Raw genomic sequence first — 27576 nt, 5'->3', positions numbered from 1 at the left:
GTAATCGTTCGAATGTGGTTGAAGAATGTTAATTGAATTTCGTACCGGTTAACTCGTTTTGTAATCCTTGAAGAGTAGACCGATTAGATAAGTTTTCACTGTAAAGCTGTTTATTTTAACAATTCTTACAATATAAATTAGCTTTTAGAGGACCTTACTTAAACCTAAAAAGAAAGAAAAAATATATTTTCCTTTTAAGGAGATATTGCTTCGGTAGAAGAACTTAAGGTATTTTCCACACCTAAATGATTCGCATTTTAGATTTTAGAATTCTGTCAGGGAAACGAAGATATCTGGTATAACGATTGCTACTGCAAATGAAATTAGATTTGGTTTCAAACCCATCGAAATGAACTCTTTAAACTATTGTATTATAAATTAATGTAAAAATAACCCCTAACATAATTTCGGATGCACGAAAGGCAAAGGCAACGGCCGTTAGCATTGGAACCGCCAATAAGCATGGTGTGTGTATCCCGCATTACAAAACTTAAACTTTTTCGCCCTATAAACCCTTCTGCTGCCCTTGTAACCCCGCCTATCCACTATTTGGACGCTTTCAGCGACCACATCATCATGCACCGGCGGCTGTTCATGTGCCGGCGCAGATCGGTGCTGGTGGTGAACCGTGCCGGACACTTGCCGCACTGGTACGGTTTTTCACCATTGTGAAACCGAATGTGTCGCTTCACGTTCGACACGTGCGTAAAGCCCTTGCCACACTGCGGACAGATGTGGGGCTTATCGCCCCGGTGCAACCGTTCGTGGACCACCATCGAGCTTTGCTGATGGAACCGTTTCGGGCAGACACTGCACTTGAACCGTTTCGGCGTAACGTGCGTGTAAAAGTGTCGATTCAGTGCGGATCGGTGCTGGAAAAAGCGGTTACAATCGGCATACGAACACTGGAATGGTTTCGGATCGCTCAGATGCGTATTCTCGTGGGCTGCTTTTGCCTCCGGTTCGCTGAACTCGCGATAGCAGTACCGGCACATCAGTGCATTAATCTTGCCCGAAAGCACACGCCGATACTTGACCGCGTTCGTGTTGTCTCGGCGTATTTTCTTGTGTTCCAACTGCTGGTGCTGTTTCAATGCCGTTCGTGTGTGGAACGTTTGACCGCATTGGGCACACTGTGGTAGCACCGACCCGGAGCCGGTGGGTGGATCCGTCATTTCTTCTGCTTTACTGTCGTGCCCTTCGTCCGAGTCTTCATTTGCACTGTCCCCGGAGAGGGATTCTCTCAGCCCAATATCGTCCAATGATAGTTCCAGCTCCATTTTCACCACATCAATTGACGGCACTGTCGGGTCGTGGCCACTTTGGTTCGTTGTGCCAATACTATCGTTAAGCAACGAAACACAATCCAGCTGCGGAACATCGGGCCCTAGCGTCGGTTGATGTTGAATGTCGTCCTGTTCCGGTGGGGATTCGGATTTGATCACAAACTCATGCCTGCTGGGTGGATGTTCCGTTCGGGGTTGTATCGGCCGGCATTCTTCCACCGGAACATGGCTACTCTCTCCCAGTCGTGCCGTCATGAGCGGTTCCGGAGTCATTCGAGGAACGGTAATCGATTCGTCACTGGTCGGTGTATCCTGTTGACTGTTGTGTGTTGCCGTTCTTCGCGGAAGGCCCAAGCCCAAACGGTTAATGTTGTTGTGGATACACTTTTCCTTGAATCTGTGTGCTATCCGCAGCTCATCGTAACACGGTATGCAGAGTTGATCTTTGGCTTTTACCTGAAGCGGCGAGAAATGGATCACATTAGATCGATTTTCGTTTCGACCACCAACGCAATTGACGCAATTGTTACTTACGATAATTCCGGTCACGTATGTCCACAGACGATCGACGCCCCGTGGATGTTGGTAGATCGCTATCATGCCGGGTTCCTCGATGTGACACGCCACGCAACGACCACGATTCATGATGGAATTCATTTCGTTTCCTTACGCCTATTTAATGTGATTTCGCGAACGGCAAAAGCATCATACTGTACGGAAATAAGGCTTTAATTTGCGATGAAAACGTTCGTCCGCTTTGCACCAAACAAATAATGTAAACAAACTGGCAGTCGCATCACCATTGGTACGGAATGCTCAGGTTAGGTCATTTGCAAGCTGTATGTTTTTGTCATTCTCCATCGCATGTCAAAGTTTGACATTTGTGTTGCCATGCGGTTATTTGAATAAACGGAGGCCAAATTCCAGGACTTGTTGAGTTTATTAATAAACGATTAAAAATTTCTGCTCTACATCGTAATATCTTCAATGTCGGTTATTTCGTCTGTTTCCATTGTTGTCTCCGTGTTTGTGGCCTTACTTTTAACGGCAGATTCCACATAATAGTGCACGTGTTTTATTACCATTTCCCCTTGCTTCAGACGATCGTAGTTCTGGTAGTATGACAAATCTTCGGTGTCGGTTTGTTTCTCATAGTGGAAGGTAAACTGTTTTGCTTGCCCGCCTTGTATAAGCTGAGATGGCAATGTATCCATTTGGAAGGCTGCACCATTAGCTTGCAATTCCAGCAATATTTGTCCTTTCAGAGGGTAAAGGTTTGTTGGACCATTCTCTCCTCCCAATGGGGCTGCCGCCAGAGCACTTGAAGAGCGCGACAAAAACCAGTTTCGTCGATCAACAATATTGCGTTGATCTTGCATGGTGAGGACGAATGTTTCATTGCCGATTATTAATGGAACTGGTTGGGTGGAAGTAATTACACACAACAAAGGTTGGTTAATTCGAAGTTTAAGTATTAAATAGTACTTTTGTAAGAAAATAACCATTATACCTACAGTGCACTGGTTCGGAACACATTTCATAACATTTTTGTTGAGAATCCACTAGTATGGTTTGGTGATTCATTATTTTATGTTATTTTACTTTCTTTTTAAATATTCTAAATATTTTACTTAAAATAATTTGTACTCAAAATTTGGATGCTGCTTCCCTTTCCTTCTAAAATCGTACGATTGATTGCAACTAAAAGTGGAGTGTCTACTACGATCTGCAACTTCACCTTTGTGACATATTTCTATCCAAAAATTAGTGCCGTTTTATCATATGTCTCCGAAGTCCACATGTATCGGCAAACTTTGCTTGACAGGATCCACATTCATAAGGCCGTTCGCCGGTATGTGTCCGCCGGTGGATCGTTAGTTTCCCGGTTGAGTAAAACCCTTTCCCGCATTCGTCACACTTAAATGGTCGATCATTGGTGTGTGAGCGCATATGCACTGAGCGGGAGTAATGTGTCCGGTACGATTTACCACACATGTCACACGGATATGGCCGTTCACCGTTGTGGAACCGTATGTGATTCTTGAGATTGCCACCTTCCGCAAATCCTTTACCACACTCTTTGCAAACAAACGGCTTTTCGCCATTGTGCGTGCGTTCGTGTGCATTCCGATTGCCGTGCGTGTGGAACCGCATCGAACAGTAACGACAGCCGTACCGTTTCACCGTGGCATGTATCCGTACGTGAGCCCGCAATCCAACCCGATCCTTAAACGCACCGCCACAGCCTTCGTGCACACATTTGAACGGTTTCGGTTCTGTTTCGTGCGTCCCAGTGTGTTCGATTTTGTCCGCCAAAAGATCGAACTCTTTGAAGCAATATTCACACATAAGACTGTGTACTTTTGGGAGTCTTGGTAAGGATTCTTTTTTGGTTTCTTCCCTATCTGGAACGGATGAAGTTGTCGGTTGTTCATCATGCAGATGTTTGGTGGCATTATTACTTCTTACATCTCCAGCAATATCGATAGCTCTCGAGTCGGAATCACTTTCCTTTCCATCGTTCAGATCAACCGCTAACGTGTAGCTTTCGTTTTCATCCTCCTGTTCTGGTTCAGTGATTTCTCCGTTAAGTTCAATATCATCTTGCTGGAGGTTGTCCATATCTGAAATCATCTCTTCTAGTTTAAAATTACGGGCAGACTCTGCCTTTTCTTGCTGTGTAACGATTGAGTTTGCTTTCTCCTTGTTGCGACGAGTATCTTTTCTATCTTCATGTGATGCTGGGTCGCTACACGTTGTGGAAACATCGTTACTACTATTTACACTATGCTCGGACGTTTCTGGAGGTTGTATCGTCTGCACCTTAATAGTTGCGCGAATTGCAATGTTCTGCTTACATCTCGTTTTAAAGCGATACGCTATTTTCATGTCATCGTAACACGGCACACAAAGGTGATCTTCAGGTTGTACCTAAAACGATATCAAGTGGTTTGAATGTTAAATTGTACGCATGTTGCTTTCTCTGTACCTCTATGTCCATCACTGTGTGAAACATCTCATCCAACCCATTCGGATGCTGGTAAATAGCTATCATGCCATTATTTTTCACACTACACGACACGCAGGTTTGCATGGTGGACAGAATATGCACAAATTTGTTTCTAAAAAGCAGTATTGAAACTGCACTTCTTCGGAGCAAATCGTGTATAAACAAATCGAACCTGCGAAGTAAACAAACAGCTGTCAATGTGGCCCCGTGGTGTAATTCAAAACGACGGCGTAATTGGTGGTGTACCGAAGCTGTCACTTTTGGGCATGCGCCGCGTTTCTGTCAAAATAAAAACAATGTGCGTTTAGCGAACCAGTTGCCGGCACGTTTTCTCATCGAGTGTTTCGTTGTGTAATTTCATCAAAAGAACATCCCGAATTAACTATGAATCGCGTTAAAAAGAAATCGCCTGGAAGTTTGGTTCTATTGAAGAAAAAGAAGGGCAAAAAACGTCAAGTGCACGAAGAACCGGACAACGACTCATACGACTCGATGGTGGATAATGGTACCGATGAGGATGACGATGATGATGATGGTGACCGCAATGGAAATGCTGCTGGCGATGGAGACGAAAGCCTGGACAGCGGGCTCGAAAGTGGTGCCTTAGTGCGTAATACCAACCCACCGAAGAAGGTGCTTTCAAAAGCCACGAAACGTAAAGTGGTGGCCCACAACGACGAGGAAGCGCACCGTAAACGTGTCAAAGCGATGAAGGAGCTGTACAAACCACCCACCGTGGAGGAGATAAACCGACTGAAGGAAACGGAAAACTATTACCACTCCAATCTGTTCCGCATGCAAACGGAGGAGATGTTGAAGGAAGTGCGCGTTACGTCCAAGGTGGGCCGATACGTGCAGGTTTGGATAGAGCAATTCAAAGAATTTTTACAAACGATCGAAGACGAGGCGAATGATCGATGGTTGCTCGAACAGGACTACGATGGGTTTGAGTTTCCGCTGCAACTAACCGCTTCCCAACACATGCAGGAAGTTCTTGGCAATGAACGGTTCCGATTTCTTCAGCAGAGCCACATACGCACTATCGGTGGATGCGATGCAATGTTGCGCACCTCGTTCGGTAAACCGCTGGTGGTAGATCTACTGTTGGAATTGCCGGAAAAATGCCTCCACAAGGAAGATTATCTAAACTTACGCTATCATTACAAGCGTACGCATTATCTTTGCACGATAGCAGAACATTTGCTGAAACAGTCCGGAGAGGAAAAGATTGTGTCGAGCGTTCGCTTTGAACCGCTAAAGGGAGATCGCTTAAAGCCAGTGCTCGTAATGACACCGGACGGCGAAGGATTCACCCGAAAGGTCCTTTTCCAGCTGCATGTCGTAGCCGACGGTAACAGCTTCCCGAAGAAAAGATTCCTTCCGCACCGCAACAACGTGCGACCGGCAATGATCGGGCAAGGCGAGTCGATTTCGACGGAGGAGTACGAGAACTTACCTACGCCGCACTACAACGCTTCCATTCTGTACGATGTACGGTTGGCAAAAAATGCCGAACTGCTCGAAAGTATAATCCAGTCGGATAGCGTACGGGAAGCAATTATTCTGCTAAAAGTATGGATCCGCCAGCGACATTTCGATCGGGGACGGTACGGTTTCGATGGCGCTTTGGTAACGTTCTATATCGCGCATCTGCTGCAGAGTAAGCGCATTTATCCAAACATGAGCAGCTACCAGATTATTCGCCTTTTCTGGAACCAGCTGGCGGGTAGCAGCTGGGATAAGCAGGGAATTTCGTTCGACAGCAGTAGTCAGGAGACGTTAAGCTTATTCTTCCGTTACTACGATGTGGTGTTTATTGATCCGCTAGGGATGCTCAACATTGCGGCTAATCTCCCGGTGGACTTGTACCGTCGCGTACGACACGAAAGTGCCTTGGCAATTCGCATGTTGGATAATCACAAAATTAACTGCTTCCTGGCACTGTTCCTCTCGAACTATCCGGCAATCACGCAGTACGATCACATCGTGACGGTAAACGATCCCCAGCTCATCGCAGCCACAATCGAATCGTTCGCGGACGATGTGGATAAACTCGATTACTTGGGCGACGATCAGGCACTTTTCGCACGCATCGTGGAACGCTTGCTGCGCAAAGGACTTGGTACCCGTGTCTCATACCTTGTACCGCTGGCTGTAAGCCTAAAATTGGGAGAGTGTGCCATGACGGCAGAACCACGTTTGGTGCTCGGCCTCTCGCTTAACGGTTCGGATGCATTCAATTTGGTCGATAAGGGTCCGGAAGCGATCGATGCAGCTGCTAGCGAAGCGTTCCGTTCGTTTTGGCATGGAAAAGCCGAACTGCGTCGCTTCAAGGATGGTTCCATCACGGAGTCGTGCGTGTGGGGTGAAGCGACCGATCCGATCGGCCAGAAGCGCTTGATCGTACGATCGATTGTGCAGTTTCTGCTGCATGCACACCTGGATATACCGGTGAAAAAGGTCGGATACTTGGCCGCACAGTTCGAGGCCGCCATTGCACCCTACCCAGCCAAGATGCTGCACGAAACAATCGAGGAACGGTCGCTGAGCGTGATTCGAGCGTTCGATGCGCTTGGTCGAATGATGCGCGATTTGGAGAAGCTTCCGCTAACGATCAATGCAATCCATGGAACGGATCCAGTATTCCGGTACACCGATCCGGATCCACCCAGACCTACGGCAAGTGCATTACGCATGAACGGGCAGTTGGTGTTTCTGAGTGGGAAACCGGTCCAAGCAACAATACAGCTAGAAGCTAGCGGGAAATGGCCGACTGAGTTGGAACCGATACGTCGCTTAAAAGCAGCGTTCTATCTGCGTATTGCCGACAGCATCACCCAGGGTCAGGGAACATCATCCACCAACAGACCACTGGCACAAGCATACAGTGACTATTTGGATGTGCTATATGGTAAGTAGACTGGGATTCACACCAGTAACTCACGCCATTCACCGTCTTGTTCCTTTCGTTCGACAGAGAACTATCTCTTCCGGTTCGTAATTATCCATCAGCGCGAAATCAGTATCCTACGCGAGTATCTCTCCGACAACAAGGTGACGCGACTGCAACAGGACACAGAAGAAAGCATTGCGCTAGAGATGCAAGCAACAATATTGCCGAAGCTTACCGGCATCTTGCACGGTTTACATCAGCAATATTTTTCATTTGGTTCCGTTGCGGCCATCGCGAAACGTTGGCTTTATTCGCAGCTAATCGACCCGTACCTGTGGCCGGACGAATGTACCGAGCTGCTGCTCGCTGCCATTTACCTTAACCAACCGTTGCAACCCCCGGTACAGCCACAGGCGGGATTCATGCGATGGCTGCAGTTCGTTGCATCGACCGATTGGAGCAAAGATATGATCGTGATAAATCTCAACGATGAGCTCTCGAACGAAACGATCGATGAGCTGGAAAAGCAGTTTTACGAACGTCGTCAAACTTTCCCACCGCTCACGATCATTACGCCGTGCGATGCGGGAAAGTATGGATTGTTTGGGCGTAGGGCACCGACGGCAGAGATACTGAACCGGGTGACATTGCTAGCCCAGTCTGCCACACAGCTAATCGAGATGAATATCCGGACGCTTCGGAACAAAATTCAGGTAGGAACCCAGAAAACCCCGCCACTTTGTACCTTAAAAACTCATTCCGATATTCTTTTATCTTACGTAGAATTTCTTCGTACCCTCAATGGAAGGTTACAATGTGATCATTCATCTAGACAGCACGATCGTCGTACCGATTGGCATACGCAGCTCGCATGCGGTAGGCATTCAGAAGACTCCGAGTCTGTTCGCGAAATCTTTCGATAAGGAACCGGCGGCCGGTTTCGATCCGGTGCGCTTCTATCTGCGGGAGCTTCGTGATGCCTACCGCCAGTTCGCCATTTTCTTTTACGATCCGTGCGGTGGTGATTGTATTGCCGTACTGTGGCGCCCACAAGCACTGGAGGAGAAACCTTTTACGGTAAGTCTTAGCGTCTCGCTAGTGACGAAATATTTCTTCACCGTACTGCTTCTTTCTTTTATTAGATTTCAAACGTAAATGGAAGAATGTTTACGAAGGAAGGAACGCTTCAGCTGAATGTAGATGCGCTAGTGCGAGACTTTGAGCTACTTGGCCAAGGGCTGGTGCGCCATATCGAAAGACGATAATAAGTAACAATAAAATTACAGTGAAATAGAGAACTAATGAAAACACGACCCTTGTAGGTCAATAGCTGATATCAGTTTATTTTGGATAGACGGAAAAAAATAAGTAAATATAAATCACTATGATTGCGTTCCGTATCATCCCTCTCTGTACCTTAATTTACCGGTCACTTTTGGTTCCCGTGTTTTGTTACGCGTTAACTAGCAGGAACTAGCATAACCAGGTTATGCTTGTTGGCATTCACCACCAAATCCTTCACAGCGTTTGCTCAGTTTGCTTGGAACGTGGCAGAGACAAAGTATGGCAGCATGTCCATCGGTGCCGTGTAGTTGTAAATCCACCGGCCACCCTCGTGCACCCGATTGGTGTTACCATCGCGCCACGTTCCCTTGGGCAGGTAGATATCCCGGGCGGTGGCAAATTCGGCCAGCACCGGTGCAACCACAATGTCCTCACCGAGCAGATATTCTGTGAAGGGAGAATAAGGTTGGCTGTAGAAAAACGGAAATGCTTTTCGCGAATGGACGCGGCACTTACGATCGTAAATAGTTTGGGCAATCTTGTCGGTAGGATCAAGCCACCAGATCGGGGGATTTACTGGTGTACCGTGCGATACTGCCAGGCGCATCCGTTGGATGATGTAGTCTGAGTATGCTTCATGCAGTTGAGCGAATTTCTTCGAGATCGTTATACTCTGTTTGAGAGAAATGAAAGGAAAGGTTGCAGTGAAGCTAATGCATAAGCTTAGTAAAGCTTCTCACTTACCTCCTCATCAATATCCCAAGGAGTCTTGGAGAACTGTATGCTCGGCATGAATACACTCGCCTCAAGCCAGCGTATAAACAACTCCTTCGTGAGTATATCGTCCCCGTACACATTGCCACCGATCATGTCTGGCAGCACAAACGGATACCCGTTCAGGTTCATCTGGAGCAGTGTCGGTATGAGCGACTGTAGTCCATTGTTCCAGCCCCAGCGTGTGTCAAAATCGAGCATTCGGACGAATACGGGCAGATCCTGCGTACCCCAACCGGTACGGATCTCGATCATACCGCCGAAAGCGGCACACATACGCACGAAGTTAACCGTCTGGCTTGAGGGTAGCAATGCCGTCGGTCCACCAATGTCCGGATCAGCTGGTGCCCAACTCGTCTCACCAGCGTCAAACTTGAAGTTGTCGATACCGAGCTCCTGCAGTTCGCGCAATCGTCGCCGGTACCATTCGACCGCGTCCGGATTGTTGAAGTTGATATAGGACGCCTCGTTTTCGGCACTGTTCCACCATTTGGTGTTGTAACCGATGGTTTCGTTGTGCGATTTCACGAGATAGCTGTGAAGAAGGGGGTTAGAGAATCAATCCACCGTCCATCCAGGTCCTCAACGAGTGATGGCTTACCCCTTGCTAAGTGCCTCCGTGTACCAGGGATCACAGTTCTTGTTGATGAATGGATGCACCCAGAGCGTTACGCGGAAACCCATCTCGTGCAGCATCTCCCTCATTTCCGTCACGTTCGGGAAGGTGATCGTGTTAAACGTGAGCGATCCGTAGCAAACCTCCCACAGATCGTCGATGTCCAGCTGGGCGTTCTTGAACTCGTACGCATTGATTTCGCGCGCAAACTCCAGCACCGTTTGCTGGCTGATGGGGCGCCGGTAACGCACCCAGGTCGACCAGATCGGTTGCCGGACCATGCGCTCGTCGGGAATGTCAACCGGTTGGTTTAGCACCCGCTCGACCGCCTTGTGGTGGGCTTCACGTGCATCCGCCGCCACACCAACGCGATAGCTGAACACGAACTCGTCGTCGTACGTGTAGTACGGTAGTTCCTTCTTCGCGCTAAACCTTAGCACCTGATCGTCCTGATCGAGAAACAGGGGCACTTCCTTGTCGACGTAGAAGAACACACCGGCGGTATTGAGCCAGTAGCGCTCGATGATGGCCGCACTGTGCAGCTCTTTGGTGATGTACGGGTAGTCGTCGAAGCGTAGCTTCTCGATCGGATAATACTGTTCCATTAGCTCTGGTCCACCGTACCAGTGCAGCGGTGACTGATCCGGACCGAACGTGTCGTGCAGGTGCAGCACATCGCTACCGATTTGGCCCTTGCGCAAGGTGCGTGTGATGCTCAGGTAGGCAAAGCCGGCACTGTCCTCCAGCTCACGAATTTCGATGTTGTGCCCATTACCAAACAGGCGCATGCCTTTCGGGAACGTTTCGATGTCGGAATCGTCCGTGAAATCGTGATCGAAGGTGATCCTTTGCACACGATCATCGCCTAGTGAGATACAGAGAAGAAAAGAAGCAAGTTACAATAGTGTGTAACAAATTTAGAACAAATGGAACTTAAGAATTGAGCTTCCTTTTGACTGTTTTTGGATATCGTGGACCCACCCTAGGCCACTTCCGAGAAGAAGATGCTCAGTAGAATTTATGGCCCTAGGAGCTTGGAAGGAGAATGGAGGTGTCGCTATGATCACGAGCTCTATGAGCTGTGCAACAGACTCACAGTACTGCGGATTACACTTGCAGAGCTCCGATGGGTTGGTCACCTCATGAGAATGACACCGGACGACCCAACCCATTAAGTCCTTTTAGGTCATCCACATAGACAGAGGAGGCCGAGTAGGTTCAATTTGAGATGAAGTGATGCATTGACTGACAATGACGCTCAATTTTGAGTGGTTTGGATGGAGGGCTCCTGCAGCAGTTGCGTTGTTTCGCCGTATAACTGAATATCTAACTGACTTCGAACTCTTGGGGGACGTAACTTCACGTTCAAAAATCTTCTGGCAACAATTTTCGAACCCTCGACAAATGTGTAATACAGAACATATTTTCTCCAATGCCTGTAATATGACATCCAGTTGCCATTCGTGGCGAAAACAGGAAACAGCTGTTTTATTGCCCGTTTATCGTCCAATCTCGCATGCATTCCAGTGTTATAAGGACTTTGGTCAAATATCATTATTTATCACCCATACGGAAGATCTCTGACCCAGATATTGACCGTGGGATCGATTCGCGTTGGGCGGAGGTCCCAAATTCCAGCATTAGCGATCTTCGCTTAGATCATCTTCCCCGGTGAGAAAACCCTCCATAAATCATTTCCCCTCTTTTGAGGCATCTTCGCGCGTGGAACTACCGCATTTTCCCAAGCTCTCGCAGTGAAATAATTAATTTCTCCCGGGCGAAATTAATTTCAAGCGTTTGCTTTTAATCCTTTCATGCGCCATGCGCGGCTTCACGGTGTTGGCGTGCTGCCGTATGGGTGCAATGGATAGGAAAGAAGCGAAACCAAAGCGCGCTCCATCCGTTCATGATCCACTCGAATGTTGGGGGAGATGCTTGATCCATCAGTAAGGCGGCCACAGAAATGGTGAGATTTATGGGATCCCGTTTTTCCCGATGTGTGGCGCGCACCCGAGAGGGTGGGGAAGTTGGCCGTACCAAAGATGCGACGCCGAAACACATCCCATTAATTACGGCCATTTTTCGCCGATTCTTGAGCCAAATGGTGTTTCTTCCGTAACCGCGACGGAAGGGGGGAAACGTGGAGCGAAAGGTGGACAGAGGATCGTTTGATCGCCACGATTGCGAAAGGGATGAAAAATGTACCACGAAACTCGGGTGCAAATGACGCGTGTGATGGCGCTTGCCCAAAACAGTTGACCACTGTCACGTGTTGAACGCATTCCTTTATATTGTCCGCTCCCCAACCTTCCCACGCAAACGCCAGATCGGATCACGGAATAAGCGGAAGTGACGGTGGAAATGTTACCAGGTAGAAACCTTCGATTCATTTACGCTACGAACTTGAATGTGTTTTATTGTGGAATAGTATTTTGGAGTATATTCCTTCACTAAAATGTGTGTTTAGAATTAGTAAACAAGCATTCACAAATTAAATTTCGAATATTTTTTATATAAAAAGCCCTTTGACGTCTCATTACATCCTGATTAGAAAAACGCAGCCCAGCCTACTAAGTGTGTTAAGCAACCTTAGATGTACAGATTGCATACTTGCAGATTCTGTAAACCAATTTTCTAACTCGTTTTTTGTTTGATTAAATTATTCATCGTAGTGTATTGGTACATATCCTTAAAATGATATTAATAATTTTATGGTAATTGAATTGGTTTTGAGACTAACAAAGTGTCTAGTGAGTTTAATAGAAAAAATAAAATGCTTACCGATGGAGGCGCCTAGTACTTTAGGACTATTGCTTAAATATTTCATTTCGCAAGCTTTTTGGTTCGAAATTTAGCAGTTTTACTATATCAATTTAAGTACAGATTATAAATTAAAAATAAAGTTATACGATAACTTATCAGATGAGTAATCAATTAGACTTGGCAGACTCTAAATTCAGATAACTAAAGTAAGATAAAGCAAAGTTCTTGCTAAAGCAGCGTGTAACTGATCGCGTTAAAGCGTTAAAGATATAAGTCTTAGTTCTTAGCAACCCCAACAGGTGTATTAAGATTAAGCATAGCAAAAAAAGTTCTATTAGTTGTGAAGATTGTAAGGAATGCGCAGAAGTCTACTAAAACCGATTGAATATTCAACAAGTAAGCGAAGTCTACAATAAGGAATGGCAGGAAGTGTCTTTAAATGTCAACAGCAGTAAGTTTATTCCTTTTTAATTAATTAATTTGAGGCAATTAGGCATTTCAGCTAGTGAAGATTCCTCTGGTAGCAACACGATAAATGAAAAATCCTGTTGAGAAGCAGAGGATTTTGTTTGTTTAGACAGACGTTTATCTCTGTCTTCCAAAATCATTCTCGAAAGCGATCGTCTTGTGGTTCGTTCAATAATTTACGACCGTGATAGCAAAAAGCGATGTGTGATAAACTGTACAGCGTTATCAAAAAAAGGTCCAAATCTGCCCAATTGCCCCCGAAACAAAAAAAAAATAGATACCTCCTTGTCAACTGTTGACAGCCATTGTTGAGGGGAAATTGATAAGTAGCCGCTAAATTTATGAGATTAATGTTATCAAACATTAGAGCCACTTTACTGCGATTGGAGTTGTTGTACGTGTTATTGTACTATTGCGTAATGCTGGCTTGATAACGGCACTATTTTACGTGTTGTTGGCTTATTGTAAGGTAAGCATTTACACCACACTCAAGATGCAAAGTAATCTTACAAGCCCTTTCTTGTGGCACCAACTTTCGGCTCCCTAAAATCTTTCACTGATCGTATTTTAGCTTCGTTCTGAAATAGTTTACTCGAAGATTGTGGTTGTGGAAAATTGTTTACGGAAAACGTGAAAAATCTAAACACCTAACCTCGACGGAAAGGAATATGGAGATAGGAAAATGTAGTAACGTATCCGCATTCCCTTAATCGAAACTGGCGTGTGGCAATCCGATACAGTGCGGTACGGTGTGTGTCGCCAACGACATGTTGGCTTTGGAGTTGGCAGGAAAAAAAAAACGAACAAAATCGTCTAAAATGCCTCCGATCGATGAAGAGTGAATAGAGAGCAAGAAAGAGAGAGAGAAAGAGTCACTTCTTAGAGGAATTTCTTGGGGTTTGTGTGCCCCTGGAAAGGCGGAAGTGGTTAGCAAATATTTTCCCCGTTGGCATCGGTTTTTTGGATCGTTTCTAAAATTAATCCCCGCGTAAGAAGCAGCCAAAGCAGAGGAAGAAAAGTGTCTGAACTGATTTTACGCGAGGGATTTTCCAATCCCATCGCGCAAGGTAAGCAGTACGGAACCATCGGCACACTGCCGCTTTCCACAGCCGCCGCACACGACGAAACGAAACAGTGCGACCGATTGGGTTCATCCGGTCCGGGGGTCCATCAATCAGCAAGAATTGTAAACATCGGCCCATCACCACCAACACCCGCCGGGCCCGATGCGCGAACGCGTTGATGCTGGCTCAGCGCAAAACATGATGCCGATCGTGGCCGTTAGCTTAATGCTCTGTTTTCGTGTCGCCTGTCATGGATCGTTTGTTGCCTGTGGCGCGTTCTACACTATGGAGCCGAAAGACATCGACAACGACGTCGACACCGACGAATGATGGCAATCCATCGGTTGCGTCCATCAACCGTGCGGTTTCATACGGGGGGGTTTTTTTTTCGCTGGCCCGTTGTTTTGGTTTTGCGTGGCAGGCGAGAATGTTTTGTCACCTCTCCGCACGAAATGGAAAGTGATAACTAATTTTTTTGTTATCTGTTTATACGTCCATTACGTGATGTGTTGAGTTATTGCCACTGATTTCGTGCAGGGCGAACGGCTATTGTTTGTGGGTGTTTTATTAGCTTTGCGATTTATTGTCCAGACCGTGTTGTTTATGGGAAGGATCATTTGACGCTGCTGTCTGATAATGCTAATACAGATTACCTTTTTTTTTCACTGAACTGAACTGAACTGGTACTGAGCAAGTATACTTTTATATTTGCAGGTATCCTTTTTCTATCACTTTTTCGTCTTTCTTGCACTGTAATGTGATTTGAAATGGATGTTCTGAAAGTATAACGAAGATGACCCACCACCATTTTTTACAATAATTCTTCAAATTCAAATTAAAATTAAGTTCTCTCAAAAAGAAGTACCAAAAAGCCAGAAACATAGTCAGAAACTACTTAAAAACTAACTCTTTTCATATCATTTGCAAAACATTTGCTAATTCTCCAGCAATACTAGCATTGTTAGTTGCTTAGTGCGATTACTTGAAGTTCTCTTGAAGCATGCCAAAAACTTATGTTCGTTATACCAGAAGTGTGGATGTTTTCTGTTAGCACCCCAACATTGTACGTCACTAACTCGCTCCCATCGATGTGATCAAGTGTGAGAGTACGAACTACATTCGTTACATCCTCACGTTAGAGTTTCGATTCAAGCCTGGTCACGGCATCAGTTTTCCAATTTCCACATTCAACATGACCTCGCATTCTTTGGAGATCCTATCGAATATGATCAATTCCAAAGATCTTCATCAGCAGAACTCAATCTCTTACTTGAGAACCATAGTCTAGTACCGAAGTTCTATTCTTGGCTGGAATTCTTGGGGCCCGTGTCGTTCATGAGCGGAACGTACTTTTCGGCAATGGATAATTCAAGTCATTCGTCCACAATCACGATCCTAACGATAGATCGTGATAAAAAAAAACTCAACCAATGTCAGATTGTTCGTCTCTTGAATAACTCTGGGTCTCTGGGTCTCTTGAATAACTTATAAACCATTTCATCAAACAATCCCATAAAGACACTTGCGCGATGACTGATGGCCAGTTGGTTATTGGCTTTCCCTTTGGCGAAGCAATACAGCAACTGATCTCGCGCGCCCTAGTCAACGATCAAATTACTGCCCGTTGGGCGGTGGCCAATCACACCTAAATCCGTAAATGTTTGATTTATGCAAAAGGGTACAATCATCATTTTTGCCGCACTTAAAAGCAAGGCCACCATGAAAGATGGCCAAATGAATTTAAGGTTTTGGGGGATGCTGAGTGATGCCAATCAAAGCTGAAGGGTTCATCGACAACATCTCGTGCCTCTCGTGTTTTAATGGACGTGTAGTGTCTTACAAACTGTTGCACTTTGCCGAGCGACGTGTGATCGGTTGTCTATTGCGGGGCTTAATGTGCTCCGACCGTGTCCGGAACCGATGCCAAAATGCACTCACTATCTAATGCATCCACGGTAAATGGATCGACAGATGCCCTTCACTTGGATGGATGTCGGTGGTCGGTTACACGTTTTGGCAGTAGAGGTTTTGGATTGTTATCGCATTGCAAGGTTGGGCGACGGGCGACTGTATTTCAAGGAACACGATATCCTAGTGGATCACTTATTTCGTCCCAAACGTTAGGCAAATTCAAACCAACACGACACACCAGCATCGTGTTTTGATGTACTTGCATTCACAAAGACTAAACATTGAGTAGATATCGAGGTGCTAATATTTATCCACCTTCCATTTATTTATTCACCGCAAGCAGCGGCTTGGAAACTTAATGTTTTCCAACAAGTTTTCCCAACCCGCGTTGCTGTGGTCTGGTCTTGGGTGCTTGAATAAATATAATTCCATGTTTATTTTCATCCAATAATAGCCATAATAAGCATGGATCTGCTACCGATCCATCTAGCAACTCAAACGATCGTAACGCCCTCCTAACTATAACGATCACTAAAGAAAACCAAAAGGGGATGATCTCCTCTAAACGAGCTCACAGACACACACGCTCACCCACACGTCTTTCTCGCTTGGAGAAAAGCGAAATAAACATTACACGCCACTTAAGGTGTGAATCGGAGTGTAGTTCCTTACCTCGATAGATGCTCAGGACGTACCGGTGGTCCGGTTGCTCTTCGAGCCGTAGCTCGATCGTGCTGGCTGTGAAGCGATACGTTTCGCTGATCTCTTCATCGTCCCGCAGCACCAGCACCAGGGTCACGGTCAGTGCCGCCGCCAGGATCAGCACACCGAGCGTGGACAGTAGAAAACATTTCTTTGTCACCCGTATCGCCATCGTGTACCTGCAGGAATTGTCGTCCAGACACGACGCGGGACACCACAAACAATCACTATCAACAGCAAGCAGTACGAAAATAGACTCCTTCCGCTTCTAGCAATAGAACTCCGTGACACTTTGCTGCCCAAACGGAAGGGCGTACGACCGTACGACCGGTGACAGCTTTTTTTTTGCCCTCCCTCACCCCCTCACCCGGCGGTTGGAAATGTATGTCACGTTTCGTTAGGTATCTCGTCACTTTAAGGGGGGTGACACTTTTCGGAAACAGGACCGAACGAACCTCCTGCCGATGGTGCTCCTGCTCGTGCACAAATCCGAAATGAAAGTGATCCGAGACACTAGAATCTGGGTGAAGATTACTTTTAAGAATGAACCGCACTTCTCACCGATCGTGGTGTGTGTGTGTGTGTCAGATCTTCTGGGGTGGGTCCAGATCTACACCAGAAGTCACGTCCCTCGTTCTACCCAATCGGGTTCACCTCGATCGGCACACGAATGGGTACTAAACCTTCGAGTAGGTGGTATGACCGGTGCTCACTAGCATACGCGTACTGCTATCACGCAATGACCGCAACTTCCAGACATCACCGATGCCAGGTGACAGATAGAACCGTCCATTGCCCGTGCACATGTTGTCGTTTAATGCCACCTTCGCCTCACACTTATCGCTTCCAGAGCGAAATGTTTTCGTGTTATCACCCGGATAAGTAGATGTTCGTCTCCGTTCGGAGTCTGTTGTTTTTTTTTGCTTCGTTCCGACCGGATCTCACATTGATTGAGGAACAAACGGCACCCACTATCTTTAGCAGCACTTCGATAATGACATCCCGGAGATATCAGCGAATAATGAAACACTGTCCGTAAGCGAGTTTTTCCCACTTTTTTCCCACGTCACCGTTTGGCTTGTGCGCTGGTGCAAAAACACTCGATCGCCGATGCTGATGATCCTCTGATCTTCGAAGCTCTTAGGACGCTTACGTCTCGTAAATGGTGCACATCGCCGACGTGTGTGGCGTGTGTGAAACCGCGTCGATCCACGGTCCGGCCCGAATCGCGACTGAACGCGAACAGACCTGGCGTCCCACCTTCTTGGGACAACACGAACTTTCCCACACGAATGAAAAATTTCCCTGATCGCCCCTAACCCCCCTTCTCGCTCGGATGATGCTAAAAAGAGACCGGGCACGCGCTGTTCTACACAGAGACACACAAACGTCCCGGTGTAGGGGACGGTTCAAAAGGTAGTGTTTGAAAACACGACCCCCGAAAAGAAAAAAAACGCTTCTTGCATTTTCCCGCTTGTGTCGGTGCGGCGATCACCACGGTTTTCGCCATTAAGCTCCCCCGGGGGGAGATGGAGTAACGCAAAATGGGGGGGACGAAGCGGGACGAATCTCATTTTCCTCGACCTTGTCACTTGGGCCGGATGATGTTGCTTTTGCCGAAGAATTGATTAATCGTGCGTTGTTTCGCGAGGTTGAGGCCAAACATTCTCCCTCACAACAACAGTGGTGGTTTGTGGATTCCGTGTCTTTTTTTTTTGTTTTATTTGGTGTTCGTTTCACCGAGATCTCGGCAAGAAATTGTGGTGGAAAAAACGGCAAGAGCGACATGGGTTTTACTTTATGACGTTTCATCCTTTGCGCTGGCTGGCTGGCGGCACGGTCAAAGCAGTACTGTTTGCTGGCGGGACGTGCAAGAAAGCGTGAAATTATATCCGTGTTTCAGTGGGATATGAAGTGTTTGGCAGGAAATTGGATGATAAAATGTGTAATCATTCAATCTGAATGCGGTTTCTGTGCGTGTTTCTATTTGTTTTTCGGTGGAAGAAATGTGCAAGGAAACAGCAATGTCTGACGCGTCTATCAAAGGAACAATGCCCATCGGAACAGAACCAGACGGTGTGCGGACGGTGCTAACAATTTCCCAAGAACAACCTGCTCCCATAGTTTCGGTACAACGAAGGTGTTGCTAGTGCTTCTGGCCAAGGTCACACACGGTAGCGGCTTCGTTTGGTGTGTAGGAAAGGTGATACGATCGTGGCAAACCACTCTCATTTTATGACTCGCGTATCGTATCATCCATCGCATTGTTTGTTCGTATATTCGTTCGATCTTACCATACTTGAACCCTTAGATCATGCGCTATAAATACACAATGGGTTAAGTTAATGCAACAGATAACTGACTGAAAAGACGCACACACACACGTACATTCAGGTGATGTGCACTACGGATACGAGTGCATTTAATTATGTGAAGATTTCGTTGGATTGAAGATTTCACGGTTCATTAGAATCTGCTTAATGTGTGCTACCGTTCACAGTTGACAGTATGGCATTAAAGAAGTCCTTAAAATTTCTTCTCTTTCTGTGGTGGTACTCAAGACCTCAAGAAATCTTTGTCCCTGTCATTTCTCATTTTTGAAGACTTTATAGAGTTCATGACCCGTGATAGAGTAATCAGTCCTGGATGGAATTTAATGTCGGTCCCCAGGCATTAAGACCTGTTTCGATCAAGTTTTGTCGATAACATCCACTACAGTCTCAGTTCTGAATACTACAATTATACATTCGAATTTGAGATGAGGATATTCACGCTTTTCAGTGAGTTGAATCAGAATCAAGGAGTGTTTTGAGTCACATCTAGTGTTGGGCAGCTGAGGACCTCACTCACTCTGCTCATTTCTGTGAGTGAGTAAGCATTTCTCTCTCTCGCTGTTGGATGAGGCACCTCTTTGAAGTTATATTTTTCATGACGAGAATAGTCAAGACGTTCACGTTGGCAAACGCTAGATAACAAAAGATTATCGCTATATAACGCACGAAGTGATCGGCAGCCAACTCTCCATTCGATGTGGCGTGAACGAGCAGTCTAATTTGGCTTGGTGATTTCCTCAGCTCTCAAATGAGCCTCACTAATGGTGAGGAAGCTGACGACTCCTCCTCACACAGTAAGCATAAGAAGGATCTCATTTCTCAGCTCATTCAATTGAGGATTTTGCTCAGCTCTGCTCATCAAAATGAGGTAGTTGGTCACAACACTAGTCACATCCATACATTCACTTGCAGGTTTTAACTCACTCACTCACTCTTACTCAGTGCGCACATCTTTAACTTAACTGCACAATTGGCTATATTGAGGATGGACACCCAAGAATGTAAATTACATTACCGACTTACATTCTTCTAACAAACCAATTTTATAAACTGTTCCAGCTGATTTGCTGAGCTTTCTTAAATCCTCTATTTGCTGAAGTATGACAACATTCATAACCTCGCCAAGGTGTTTAGTAAATGTTTGTCTATAAATTGCATAACTTCAGGCGTATACTCTAAAGATGTAACCTAACTGTGATATATCGACTTCATATGCTAGCTAACGTCAATGAAATATAGCGTTAAATCTTAATGCCTTAGTAGTGGACTTCGTAGTAACGCGGGAAGGGCCAGGAAGCTTGATTCCTGTGCGGTTCCGTGGCAAACCCGCCACAAAATAATTTGATTTGACAAATGCATAATAGATCGTCAAACTAATACAAACCATCCGGAAGGACAGGAACAAGGACGCATAGAAATGAAAGTTATGTGTAGAAAGCTAATCATTTCAGCTGTTTGCAAACGTCAGAATCACACATCAAAGTAAACGATCCTTTTCCGCCGAACAGGCTAGGGCCGACGTCATTTCCATAGCGCAACCGTATACGTACGATCGTCATATATTAGCCCCAATTAAAAAGGTTTCCCATTTTCCTTAATGACTGTACGGGAAATTAATTTTGCTTTCCCGTAATGTTTACCATTCGTCTGTTAACAAGATACCCCGGATATGGCTTCATTACCGGTAATCGCACAGTTACCTACCTCGGATGCTTATTACGGACGGTGAGTTATACACTGGAACCCGATTTCGACAACACCCACCCGAACCGACCGACATCTTAATATTATGCTTACTAATTAACCAAACAAAAACAAGCTACACGAACGAAAAGATGTTGGTGCGGTGGTTGGTAAATTATCGAAGAAAAATGACCACCGTCAGCCACACTCCAGTTGGTGGTGGTGATGATCATTGGCATCCGATCAACGTACGGTCTCCATCGTTCTCGGGTGGTCAAACAGCGTTCATTAAATTTAAATTCATGTACCGTTACCGCGTCACCGTTGTGCGTTTTTTCCCGCGCCCTAAACGATCGCCATGTGAGACCTTCCCCGTGCACCGATCACTATTAGTGTGCCGGCCCATAGCGCAGAATGCCTCGAAGTGTCGTGTGTGCTCATTAGTGCAAAACATATCTACTGTGGCGCGATGTCATGACGGGCGTTCTTGTTTTTTGTTTGCCGTTCAGTACACGGCTTATCCTCCCGGTGTGTGCGACATAAGGTTCCTCCCATGCAAAACCTGACGATGAAGTGATCTAGCAGTGATCGTAATGTCGAGAAGTAAAAAAACGCAAGTGCATACGACATATGGTAAGCCATATTTTCATTTCCATCCTGCCGTATCCACGCGCACTGAAACTTGGTAGAAGGTGTATAAGCATGAAGGAAAATAGCAAAAATCCCCGCACTGAGACATGTGCACCGTGTGTCGCACGCCTCATCTCCCAGGCATGGCGAAACATAGAAATGGGAATGGACGGAATGTGGCTGCGTGAAGATTGATTGCACATTCTCAAAAACGCATTAGTTACGATCATTTACACAGTTCGATGACCGCGGTAAACCATTGGGGGTGGTCAGAATATGGTTCACATTTGATTAAGCTGAATAGATGTGAGTGTATGATTTTTTCTAATTTGTGTTTAGACATTTGTTCAACGAACTCAAGGGAAAGATTTACGATTAATTGTGGCACGTAGAGTAGGAGCATGATATAGATAAAGTGTGTTGAGAAGATATTATTTTCGACTTGCTACGAAAATGGAAGGTTAAAAATCCTTGAGGAAATTAAGAGATGTTTCTGTGGTTTGTCCAGATGATTAGGACACTTTTGAGAATAATGATATCTTTCCAGTTCTCAGTGAAGCTACGCTCAGCAAGGCATTGGTCCTATGACACAACTCTTCCAACAAAAGTTGGTTGGTAAAGTCCCAGACTCTCTAAATTATTAATCGTGTCAATGTAAACGACTTTAGTCTGGGTTTACTGATGAACGAGTTTGAAATTTTGGAGGAATATCAGATATTCTTTAAACTTCTACTTCAACGCCGGTGACTGTTTAAACTTGGTGTTGGTGAGCAGTCACCTTACTGTCGATAGCTAAGACCGCACTTTCACTTTCGACATTGTCCGAGAACTTAAACTTTACGCTGAACCTCATGTTCTTGTGATGATCTTCATGGGATTCGCAACCGAATATAGGGAGTCGTCTATCCAGGTTAAAAAAGGGAAATGCTGACCTGAGCTTGTATATTCGGCTTTCATCCTCTTTGATTGTGACAGTCCAAGAGGTTAGGTTTTTTATTAGTCCTAAATTCATAACTATAACCATACTTTTCGCTTTAATTCAATCTACTTTCAAGTCAAAATTATCCGACTTAATCCGACTTATGTGTTTTAATATCTCCGACACGAACCTCCGACACGGAAATACTCGAAGGAATATTATTCGTTTTCGTGTGTTTGCTCGCTAAAAGCTTTGATCTCAACAATTCTAAGAAATTCTTCCTGCTGCGATACCTTCTTGGCCTCTTGGGGTTTGATGCCACCTGTTTCTAAATTCCGAAAGTTGGAATGTTAACTCTCGTCGGTCCACCCTTAAGTGCAACATGTTCCTGTTCCTGTCAATGCTCTTGCTCTCTTCCTGCTTTGCCTTTCACTTGCTCTTACACACGTTCCCTGAGGTACATTCACTCGACACTTCTGACCCCGTTTTGTTAATTAAGTTCACATGCGCAAGGAGCTCCTCTCAGCCAAGGGAGGGAATGCAAACTATCCAAGCGACCATGATCATCGCATCTGATCATGTTACAGTGATCATCCCTGGTGGGAGTAGTATATCCTAAAATTAGCCATGTACCATCTTGCCCACTCCGCATCGTGGGTCGGTCTGAAGAGGGCCACAAAAAAGGGTGAGGAAAGGAGCAGAACACACCTACACGCGGACAGGCGGAACCAACTCCCCGGAGTCCATCAATCATTCTCCGCAACATTTTGGCCCGTCGCACCTCCATTTGTCCCGTCTCGCACCACCATGCGAATTCTTCCGTCCTGGTGTACGGGAAGACATTTCTCATCTACATTGTTGAAACTCGTTTCTCCTCCCCCGAGTCCACTCGAGTCAGCGATGGGGGAGGTGGATTTTTGGCTACATCTTCCCGTCAGTTGTCGTCAGCGCAGTATACACGAATTTTCGGTGAAATATTCTTAATGACATGGGCCGGCCTGGCGTTGGCGTAACATCGTCCGCCGGTTTGGACCGCACCGGGCCGGCACGGTCGCATGGTCGTGTTCTCGCATCGATCGCAAATTACAAATGGTCACTTATCAATGTGAAATGCCGTACGGGAAAAACATGGACACGCGTGTGACATGCGTGCACACACACACAGGGGGGGCAATACTTGTTTAATGAAATCGTTTCGGTGCTATCGGCAGTTGTTTGCATTTGTCACACATAGGGCTGACGGTTGGTTACATGTTCGTTGCCTTTTGCTTCTTGTTCGTGAAGAAGTGAAGCGAAAAATTGATCGTCTCTTTTTTCAGAATGCTTTATGTGAATCGTTTTAAAAATAGTCTTCATTCATTGTCTTGTTTTATAACATAGCAGTAAGGAATATTAGTACAGAGCTTTATTCGATAATATTTGTCGATGTGGACTGGCGATCTTTGAAGATCGAAGAGCGTATTAAAATCTTGTTCGGTTCTTTTTGAATTTACGGTTTTTAGGTCACATTTACTTATCAGGCGCTTCCACCGCTACGAAAATCCTAGTCTTAAAGACCTATATCATTCCTATGACATAGTCAGTCCTCCAGAGCCTGTCGTGTCTAACTCGCTGTAGTAATTGTAACGGCTCCTCCATTGTCCTTCCACACTCACGGGGTCATACATTATTATGAGCATATTCTTCTCGAATTTGGCTAAGAGGGGTTCGTCAGTTTTGGACAAAGTCCATGTCTCAGAGGCGTATGTGAGTACTGGAACTATATAAGTTCTATGTAATCTCAGTTGAGTAGAGAATTATTACCTTATAATCGAATAATCGATCCACCGCGATTTAATGAAGGATACAAACTACTTTTTACCCAAGAATATTGATTCGACGATATTCCACTGCATACAGTCATCGTCCGGAGGTGCTTCATAACTCTCCCATACATATTCGGCTCCGTATTAAATGATAGAACTCCGAACACGACTCCAGCTTGGTTTTGGAGTCGGATCCGATATTTCAACGTTAGCTTTTTGACTCCACTCCGGATTTTCTATCCTTTGTTCAAATGTAAAAATCGTCATGAAAAGCTTTGTGTGATTCAACCAATTATTTCTATTTGAATTGATTCACAGCAGCGCACAACCGAGAAGTCTGTGGAGTTATTCCTCAGTACACAGTAACAAAAGTTATTAAATTCTGATTTTACCGAAGTCTTTTGGTTTAATGTACAATAGTAAGAGTTATTCAATTCTGGTTGACTTTTGACCCGGTCTTGCACAGGCACAAAGACTTGCACTTCACACAAAATCACTTTCGGCAATGACTTTGTCCCAACCACCATGCCCACTGTGCAATCTTAAACCTCGTAACATTCAAATCGACGTTTCGGAAACATTTAATTACACTCGCCAGCGGGTTGAAAAATGCCCGGAAAACCTTACCTTACGCCAGCTGCATGAAGCTGCTGCCATCGCCGTGTTAGCAGCATTAGAACAATCCATAAAACAAAACAAAAAATGACCCCCCCGTGTGCAGTTGGGGCACTCTGTGTCTGTCTGTTGCCTCATGGTGGCCGTTCTCCTCCATCATTATTCCCGATCGGGGCCCAGTTCGAAGCCCATGCCAAAGCACAAAAGACAATCCCCCCCCGATCGGTGAGACGCTGTACCGTACTGTTGCCTTTGAAATGGCAAAAATCGTGATTGCAGGCCCGGTGGTGGTCGCATTCTAGACCGCGCAGTGGGCTCTATTGCACGCTAGAAAAGTGGGGCCCGGACTTGTGCCAAATCGCTCACGAACAATCGCCACCGGCAGCTGCTTTGGGGGGAGAGTTTGCCGTTTGTTGGTGCCAGATGGGAAGCAAAACGCCTTCACTCTCTAGCTGCTGCGAGTGTTGGAGATCGACGCGAAACGCCGGCCGATCGACTGGTGGGGATCGTAACTGGCGTGTGATGATATGGCGTGTCTAGCCGCTGGATCTAGTCTGGGTCTGGGTTCGTTGCAGTACCCCGCATCAGGTCAGGTGTTCGGTCGCTCGCTGGAATTGTGTGTTCATGATCGACTCGCACCCGGAGTGCCATAAGTCGGGCTTTTTTAACTGCTGCGATCGGATGTGGTGTGCGCTTTAGCCTTAGTTTAGTAGGACGCGACCGTCAAATAGGGTAGAATGCAGTAGAATGCATCCATCACACGGGCTCATCACTTCCGCATGCTTAATAAGGCATCTGTAATCGAAGATATGATGGCGGACGCTGTGCGGTGGTTGTACACTCGCGTGGAATTACGATAGTCGTCGATCATCGGTGCGGAAACGAACAACGTGCGCGTGCTAACGATCGAATGTTTCAAGAAGCTGCACAATCGATGCACGATGTCCACATCTCTGGCGGTGTTGTGTTTAATGTGAGTGACACTTTCTTTGGCACTAAGCTTCCACCAATTGTTGACCGCTAGTGATCTTTTCTTGTGTATTACTTGTAGTGCGTATGCGAGTGTAACGTTCCAGACGGTCCATGCCGCCGTAGTACGGCAGTACACCTGCGACAGTTACTTCCAATCCTGGTGCCAACTTCACAATGCCACAGTTCATATGGACACCGATGTCCAGGCGAGCGTGTTCCCCCGAGTCCGGCAGCTAGGCTTCATCTACGGCTCGATCGGGAACTTTTCGCACATCTTCAATAATCAACTGCACAAAGCAGGAGTTCTGCGGGTATTCGCTCGTGGAACGCGCGTCACACACCTCACCATGCCCAGCACCATCGAGCAGCTCTATCTTCGTGACAATGGATTGCAATCGGTGGAGATGGAACCGAGGACACGTTACGCGCTACGCTATCTCAGGCTGCAGATGAATAAACTACGGTCTATCGCACGGTTCGAACATCTCACCCAGCTACTCGAGCTCAATCTGTGTGACAATCTGATCGAAGACATAGCGCTTGATACGTTTGCCACCATGCCCAACCTGCGTCAGCTGATACTGTGCGGGAACCATATAAAGACGTTCGGATCCTCGACGGCCGTCGTGTTGCTGCCCTCACTAACCCACCTAGACCTAGGCGGCAATTTCATCACGAGGCTACCCCTCGAACGGTGGCAGTTGCCACAGCTGATTAATCTGAGCGTGCGAGACAATCTGCTTACCGTGCTGGACAGTGGCCTAATCGTGCGGCGGTTCCCTTTGCTCCGAATTCTGGACGCTTCAGCGAACGCACTCGATTGCCACTCGTACCACCACGCACTGCAAACGTTCGTCAATCGGTCCGTAGTGCATCTGATCGATCGGCGCATGTGCAGCGTGGACGATGCGATCGTGCTGGACGCGGAGGACATGCGACGTACCAAGGGTCTCAAACCGGAGGAGGGTAACGCCATAATGGAGGTGCGACATCTCAAGGAACGGATCTTCCTGCAGCAGCGCACCATTCAGCAGCAGCGGATGGAAATCGAGCAGCTGCGTGCCAACCTGACAACGCTGATGGAGCAGTTCGATCTGGTCGCTGGACCGGCAAGGGCACTGGATCCATTTTAATAATTCCCGGGTGGCCATGAGTACCCTCGCAACTTCTGACACTTGTTTACTGTAAAATATGTTTCATCTTCGGAATGCAGCCACTAATTGTAAAACACCTCCGTCCCACAAAGACACAATGAAAATTTGCTAGGATTCTGCTCCAACACCAAGTGTCGCTGAAGTGTCCGTCAAAGAACCGCCTTGCACCGCACTAAAGCAGGCGCGTGTGTGTGGAAAACATTTCCACACGATATTCACCTCGCTTAAATTCAAAGACAACGTTACCCTTCAAATGTGTCCCTACAATTTACAAGCAATCGTCCCGCATACTTCACGCGTAACCTCCAAAGTAACGCGCTGTTAGTAAAATAATTCCACTAGATGGCGCGCACTGTCGGCTCGCAGCAAGATCGCTCTTTTGGCTCGGGTTGTTAAAAATGTTACACCTCTTTTTTTTGTCCCGGTCAATTGTGAGACATTCCAATTTCTCATCAACCCAGACGTGTGTCGATCGGATTCACTTTTTTTTTTGCCTCCCCACCACCGTGAAGGAATGGCAAAGTAAGTCAACGTGTGGCCACGGTATGTCACGGTTGATCTTCACGCGATGTCATTCGTCTGTTCGCTTGCATTCTGCGTTAATTAATGGGCTTTAAACGGCAAAGTCACCACACACCGGTTGCTCTGCTGCCCCGATTGCTTTCCGCCTTTTGCGCGGCGGCATCCGCGCGAG

The 27576-nt window shown here is 46.3% G+C and overlaps 6 protein-coding genes across 7 annotated transcripts; 2 read left to right on the top strand and 4 right to left on the bottom strand.

Annotated features, from left to right (window-relative positions):
- Nucleotides 1-156: 156 nt before the first annotated feature.
- On the bottom strand, nt 157-1946 carry LOC128299395 (zinc finger protein 419-like). The gene is made up of 2 exons (XM_053035355.1): nt 1821-1946; nt 157-1742 (listed from the first exon to the last, which is right to left on the bottom strand). Exons 1-2 carry the CDS (start codon nt 1941-1943, stop codon nt 546-548), a joined length of 1320 nt encoding a protein of 439 aa, XP_052891315.1. The 5' UTR covers nt 1944-1946; the 3' UTR covers nt 157-545.
- Nucleotides 1947-2254: 308 nt separating this feature from the next.
- LOC128298969 (uncharacterized) lies at nt 2255-2910 on the bottom strand. Its single transcript, XM_053034795.1, has 2 exons — nt 2801-2910; nt 2255-2703 (listed from the first exon to the last, which is right to left on the bottom strand). The coding sequence occupies exons 1-2, from the start codon at nt 2868-2870 to the stop codon at nt 2255-2257; spliced, it is 519 nt and encodes a 172-aa protein (XP_052890755.1). The 5' UTR covers nt 2871-2910.
- A 3-nt stretch (nt 2911-2913) lies between these two features.
- LOC128298965 (zinc finger and SCAN domain-containing protein 2-like) lies at nt 2914-4380 on the bottom strand. Its single transcript, XM_053034785.1, has 2 exons — nt 4276-4380; nt 2914-4217 (listed from the first exon to the last, which is right to left on the bottom strand). Exons 1-2 carry the CDS (start codon nt 4378-4380, stop codon nt 3051-3053), a joined length of 1272 nt encoding a protein of 423 aa, XP_052890745.1. The 3' UTR covers nt 2914-3050.
- A 260-nt stretch (nt 4381-4640) lies between these two features.
- On the top strand, nt 4641-8589 carry LOC128299388 (nucleolar protein 6). The gene is made up of 4 exons (XM_053035341.1): nt 4641-7207; nt 7274-7902; nt 7973-8266; nt 8332-8589. Exons 1-4 carry the CDS (start codon nt 4681-4683, stop codon nt 8452-8454), a joined length of 3573 nt encoding a protein of 1190 aa, XP_052891301.1. The 5' UTR covers nt 4641-4680; the 3' UTR covers nt 8455-8589.
- On the bottom strand, nt 8376-17264 carry LOC128299390 (myogenesis-regulating glycosidase-like). Of its 2 annotated transcripts, none has more exons than XM_053035345.1 (5): nt 17227-17264; nt 9849-10728; nt 9218-9782; nt 8990-9146; nt 8376-8920 (listed from the first exon to the last, which is right to left on the bottom strand). In XM_053035345.1, exons 2-5 carry the CDS (start codon nt 10649-10651, stop codon nt 8721-8723), a joined length of 1725 nt encoding a protein of 574 aa, XP_052891305.1. In that variant the 5' UTR covers nt 10652-10728; nt 17227-17264; the 3' UTR covers nt 8376-8720. The 2 variants fall into 2 exon arrangements, with proteins under 2 accessions (XP_052891305.1, XP_052891303.1); XM_053035343.1 differs by having other exon boundaries at nt 16742-17249.
- An 8433-nt stretch (nt 17265-25697) lies between these two features.
- LOC128299400 (uncharacterized) lies at nt 25698-26861 on the top strand. The gene is made up of 2 exons (XM_053035361.1): nt 25698-25729; nt 25808-26861. The coding sequence occupies exons 1-2, from the start codon at nt 25698-25700 to the stop codon at nt 26859-26861; spliced, it is 1086 nt and encodes a 361-aa protein (XP_052891321.1).
- The last annotated feature ends 715 nt before the right edge of the window (nt 26862-27576 follow it).

The sequence above is a fragment of the Anopheles moucheti genome, chromosome 2, assembly GCF_943734755.1.
Source record: "Anopheles moucheti chromosome 2, idAnoMoucSN_F20_07, whole genome shotgun sequence".
Taxonomy (NCBI): Eukaryota; Metazoa; Arthropoda; class Insecta; order Diptera; family Culicidae; genus Anopheles; species Anopheles moucheti.
Note: the sequence above shows the minus strand (reverse complement) of the source record. Positions and strands in the feature narration are given on the sequence as shown.

What these genes read in the sequence shown, in the direction of transcription:
- LOC128299395 (XM_053035355.1), bottom strand. Translation starts at nt 1,943, where the DNA reads ATGAATTCCATCATGAATCGTGGTCGTTGCGTGGCGTGTCACATCGAG. An exon ending in CATACGTGACCGGAATTATC is followed by an intron (nt 1,743 to 1,820) that starts GTAAGTAACAAT and finishes TCGCCGCTTCAG; the next exon opens with GTAAAAGCCAAAGATCAACT.
- LOC128299388 (XM_053035341.1), top strand. Translation starts at nt 4,681, where the DNA reads ATGAATCGCGTTAAAAAGAAATCGCCTGGAAGTTTGGTTCTATTGAAG. An exon ending in CTATTTGGATGTGCTATATG is followed by an intron (nt 7,208 to 7,273) that starts GTAAGTAGACTG and finishes TTCGTTCGACAG; the next exon opens with AGAACTATCTCTTCCGGTTC. An exon ending in TGGAGGAGAAACCTTTTACG is followed by an intron (nt 8,267 to 8,331) that starts GTAAGTCTTAGC and finishes TTCTTTTATTAG; the next exon opens with ATTTCAAACGTAAATGGAAG.
- LOC128298969 (XM_053034795.1), bottom strand. Translation starts at nt 2,870, where the DNA reads ATGAATCACCAAACCATACTAGTGGATTCTCAACAAAAATGTTATGAA. An exon ending in GTGTTCCGAACCAGTGCACT is followed by an intron (nt 2,704 to 2,800) that starts GTAGGTATAATG and finishes CCACCCAACCAG; the next exon opens with TTCCATTAATAATCGGCAAT.
- LOC128298965 (XM_053034785.1), bottom strand. Translation starts at nt 4,380, where the DNA reads ATGCAAACCTGCGTGTCGTGTAGTGTGAAAAATAATGGCATGATAGCT. An exon ending in ACACAGTGATGGACATAGAG is followed by an intron (nt 4,218 to 4,275) that starts GTACAGAGAAAG and finishes ATATCGTTTTAG; the next exon opens with GTACAACCTGAAGATCACCT.
- LOC128299400 (XM_053035361.1), top strand. Translation starts at nt 25,698, where the DNA reads ATGTCCACATCTCTGGCGGTGTTGTGTTTAAT. An exon ending in CTGGCGGTGTTGTGTTTAAT is followed by an intron (nt 25,730 to 25,807) that starts GTGAGTGACACT and finishes TATTACTTGTAG; the next exon opens with TGCGTATGCGAGTGTAACGT.
- LOC128299390 (XM_053035343.1), bottom strand. Translation starts at nt 16,943, where the DNA reads ATGGCGATACGGGTGACAAAGAAATGTTTTCTACTGTCCACGCTCGGT. An exon ending in CGTCCTGAGCATCTATCGAG is followed by an intron (nt 10,729 to 16,741) that starts GTAAGGAACTAC and finishes GTATCTCACTAG; the next exon opens with GCGATGATCGTGTGCAAAGG. An exon ending in CTTGGGATATTGATGAGGAG is followed by an intron (nt 9,147 to 9,217) that starts GTAAGTGAGAAG and finishes TCTCTCAAACAG; the next exon opens with AGTATAACGATCTCGAAGAA.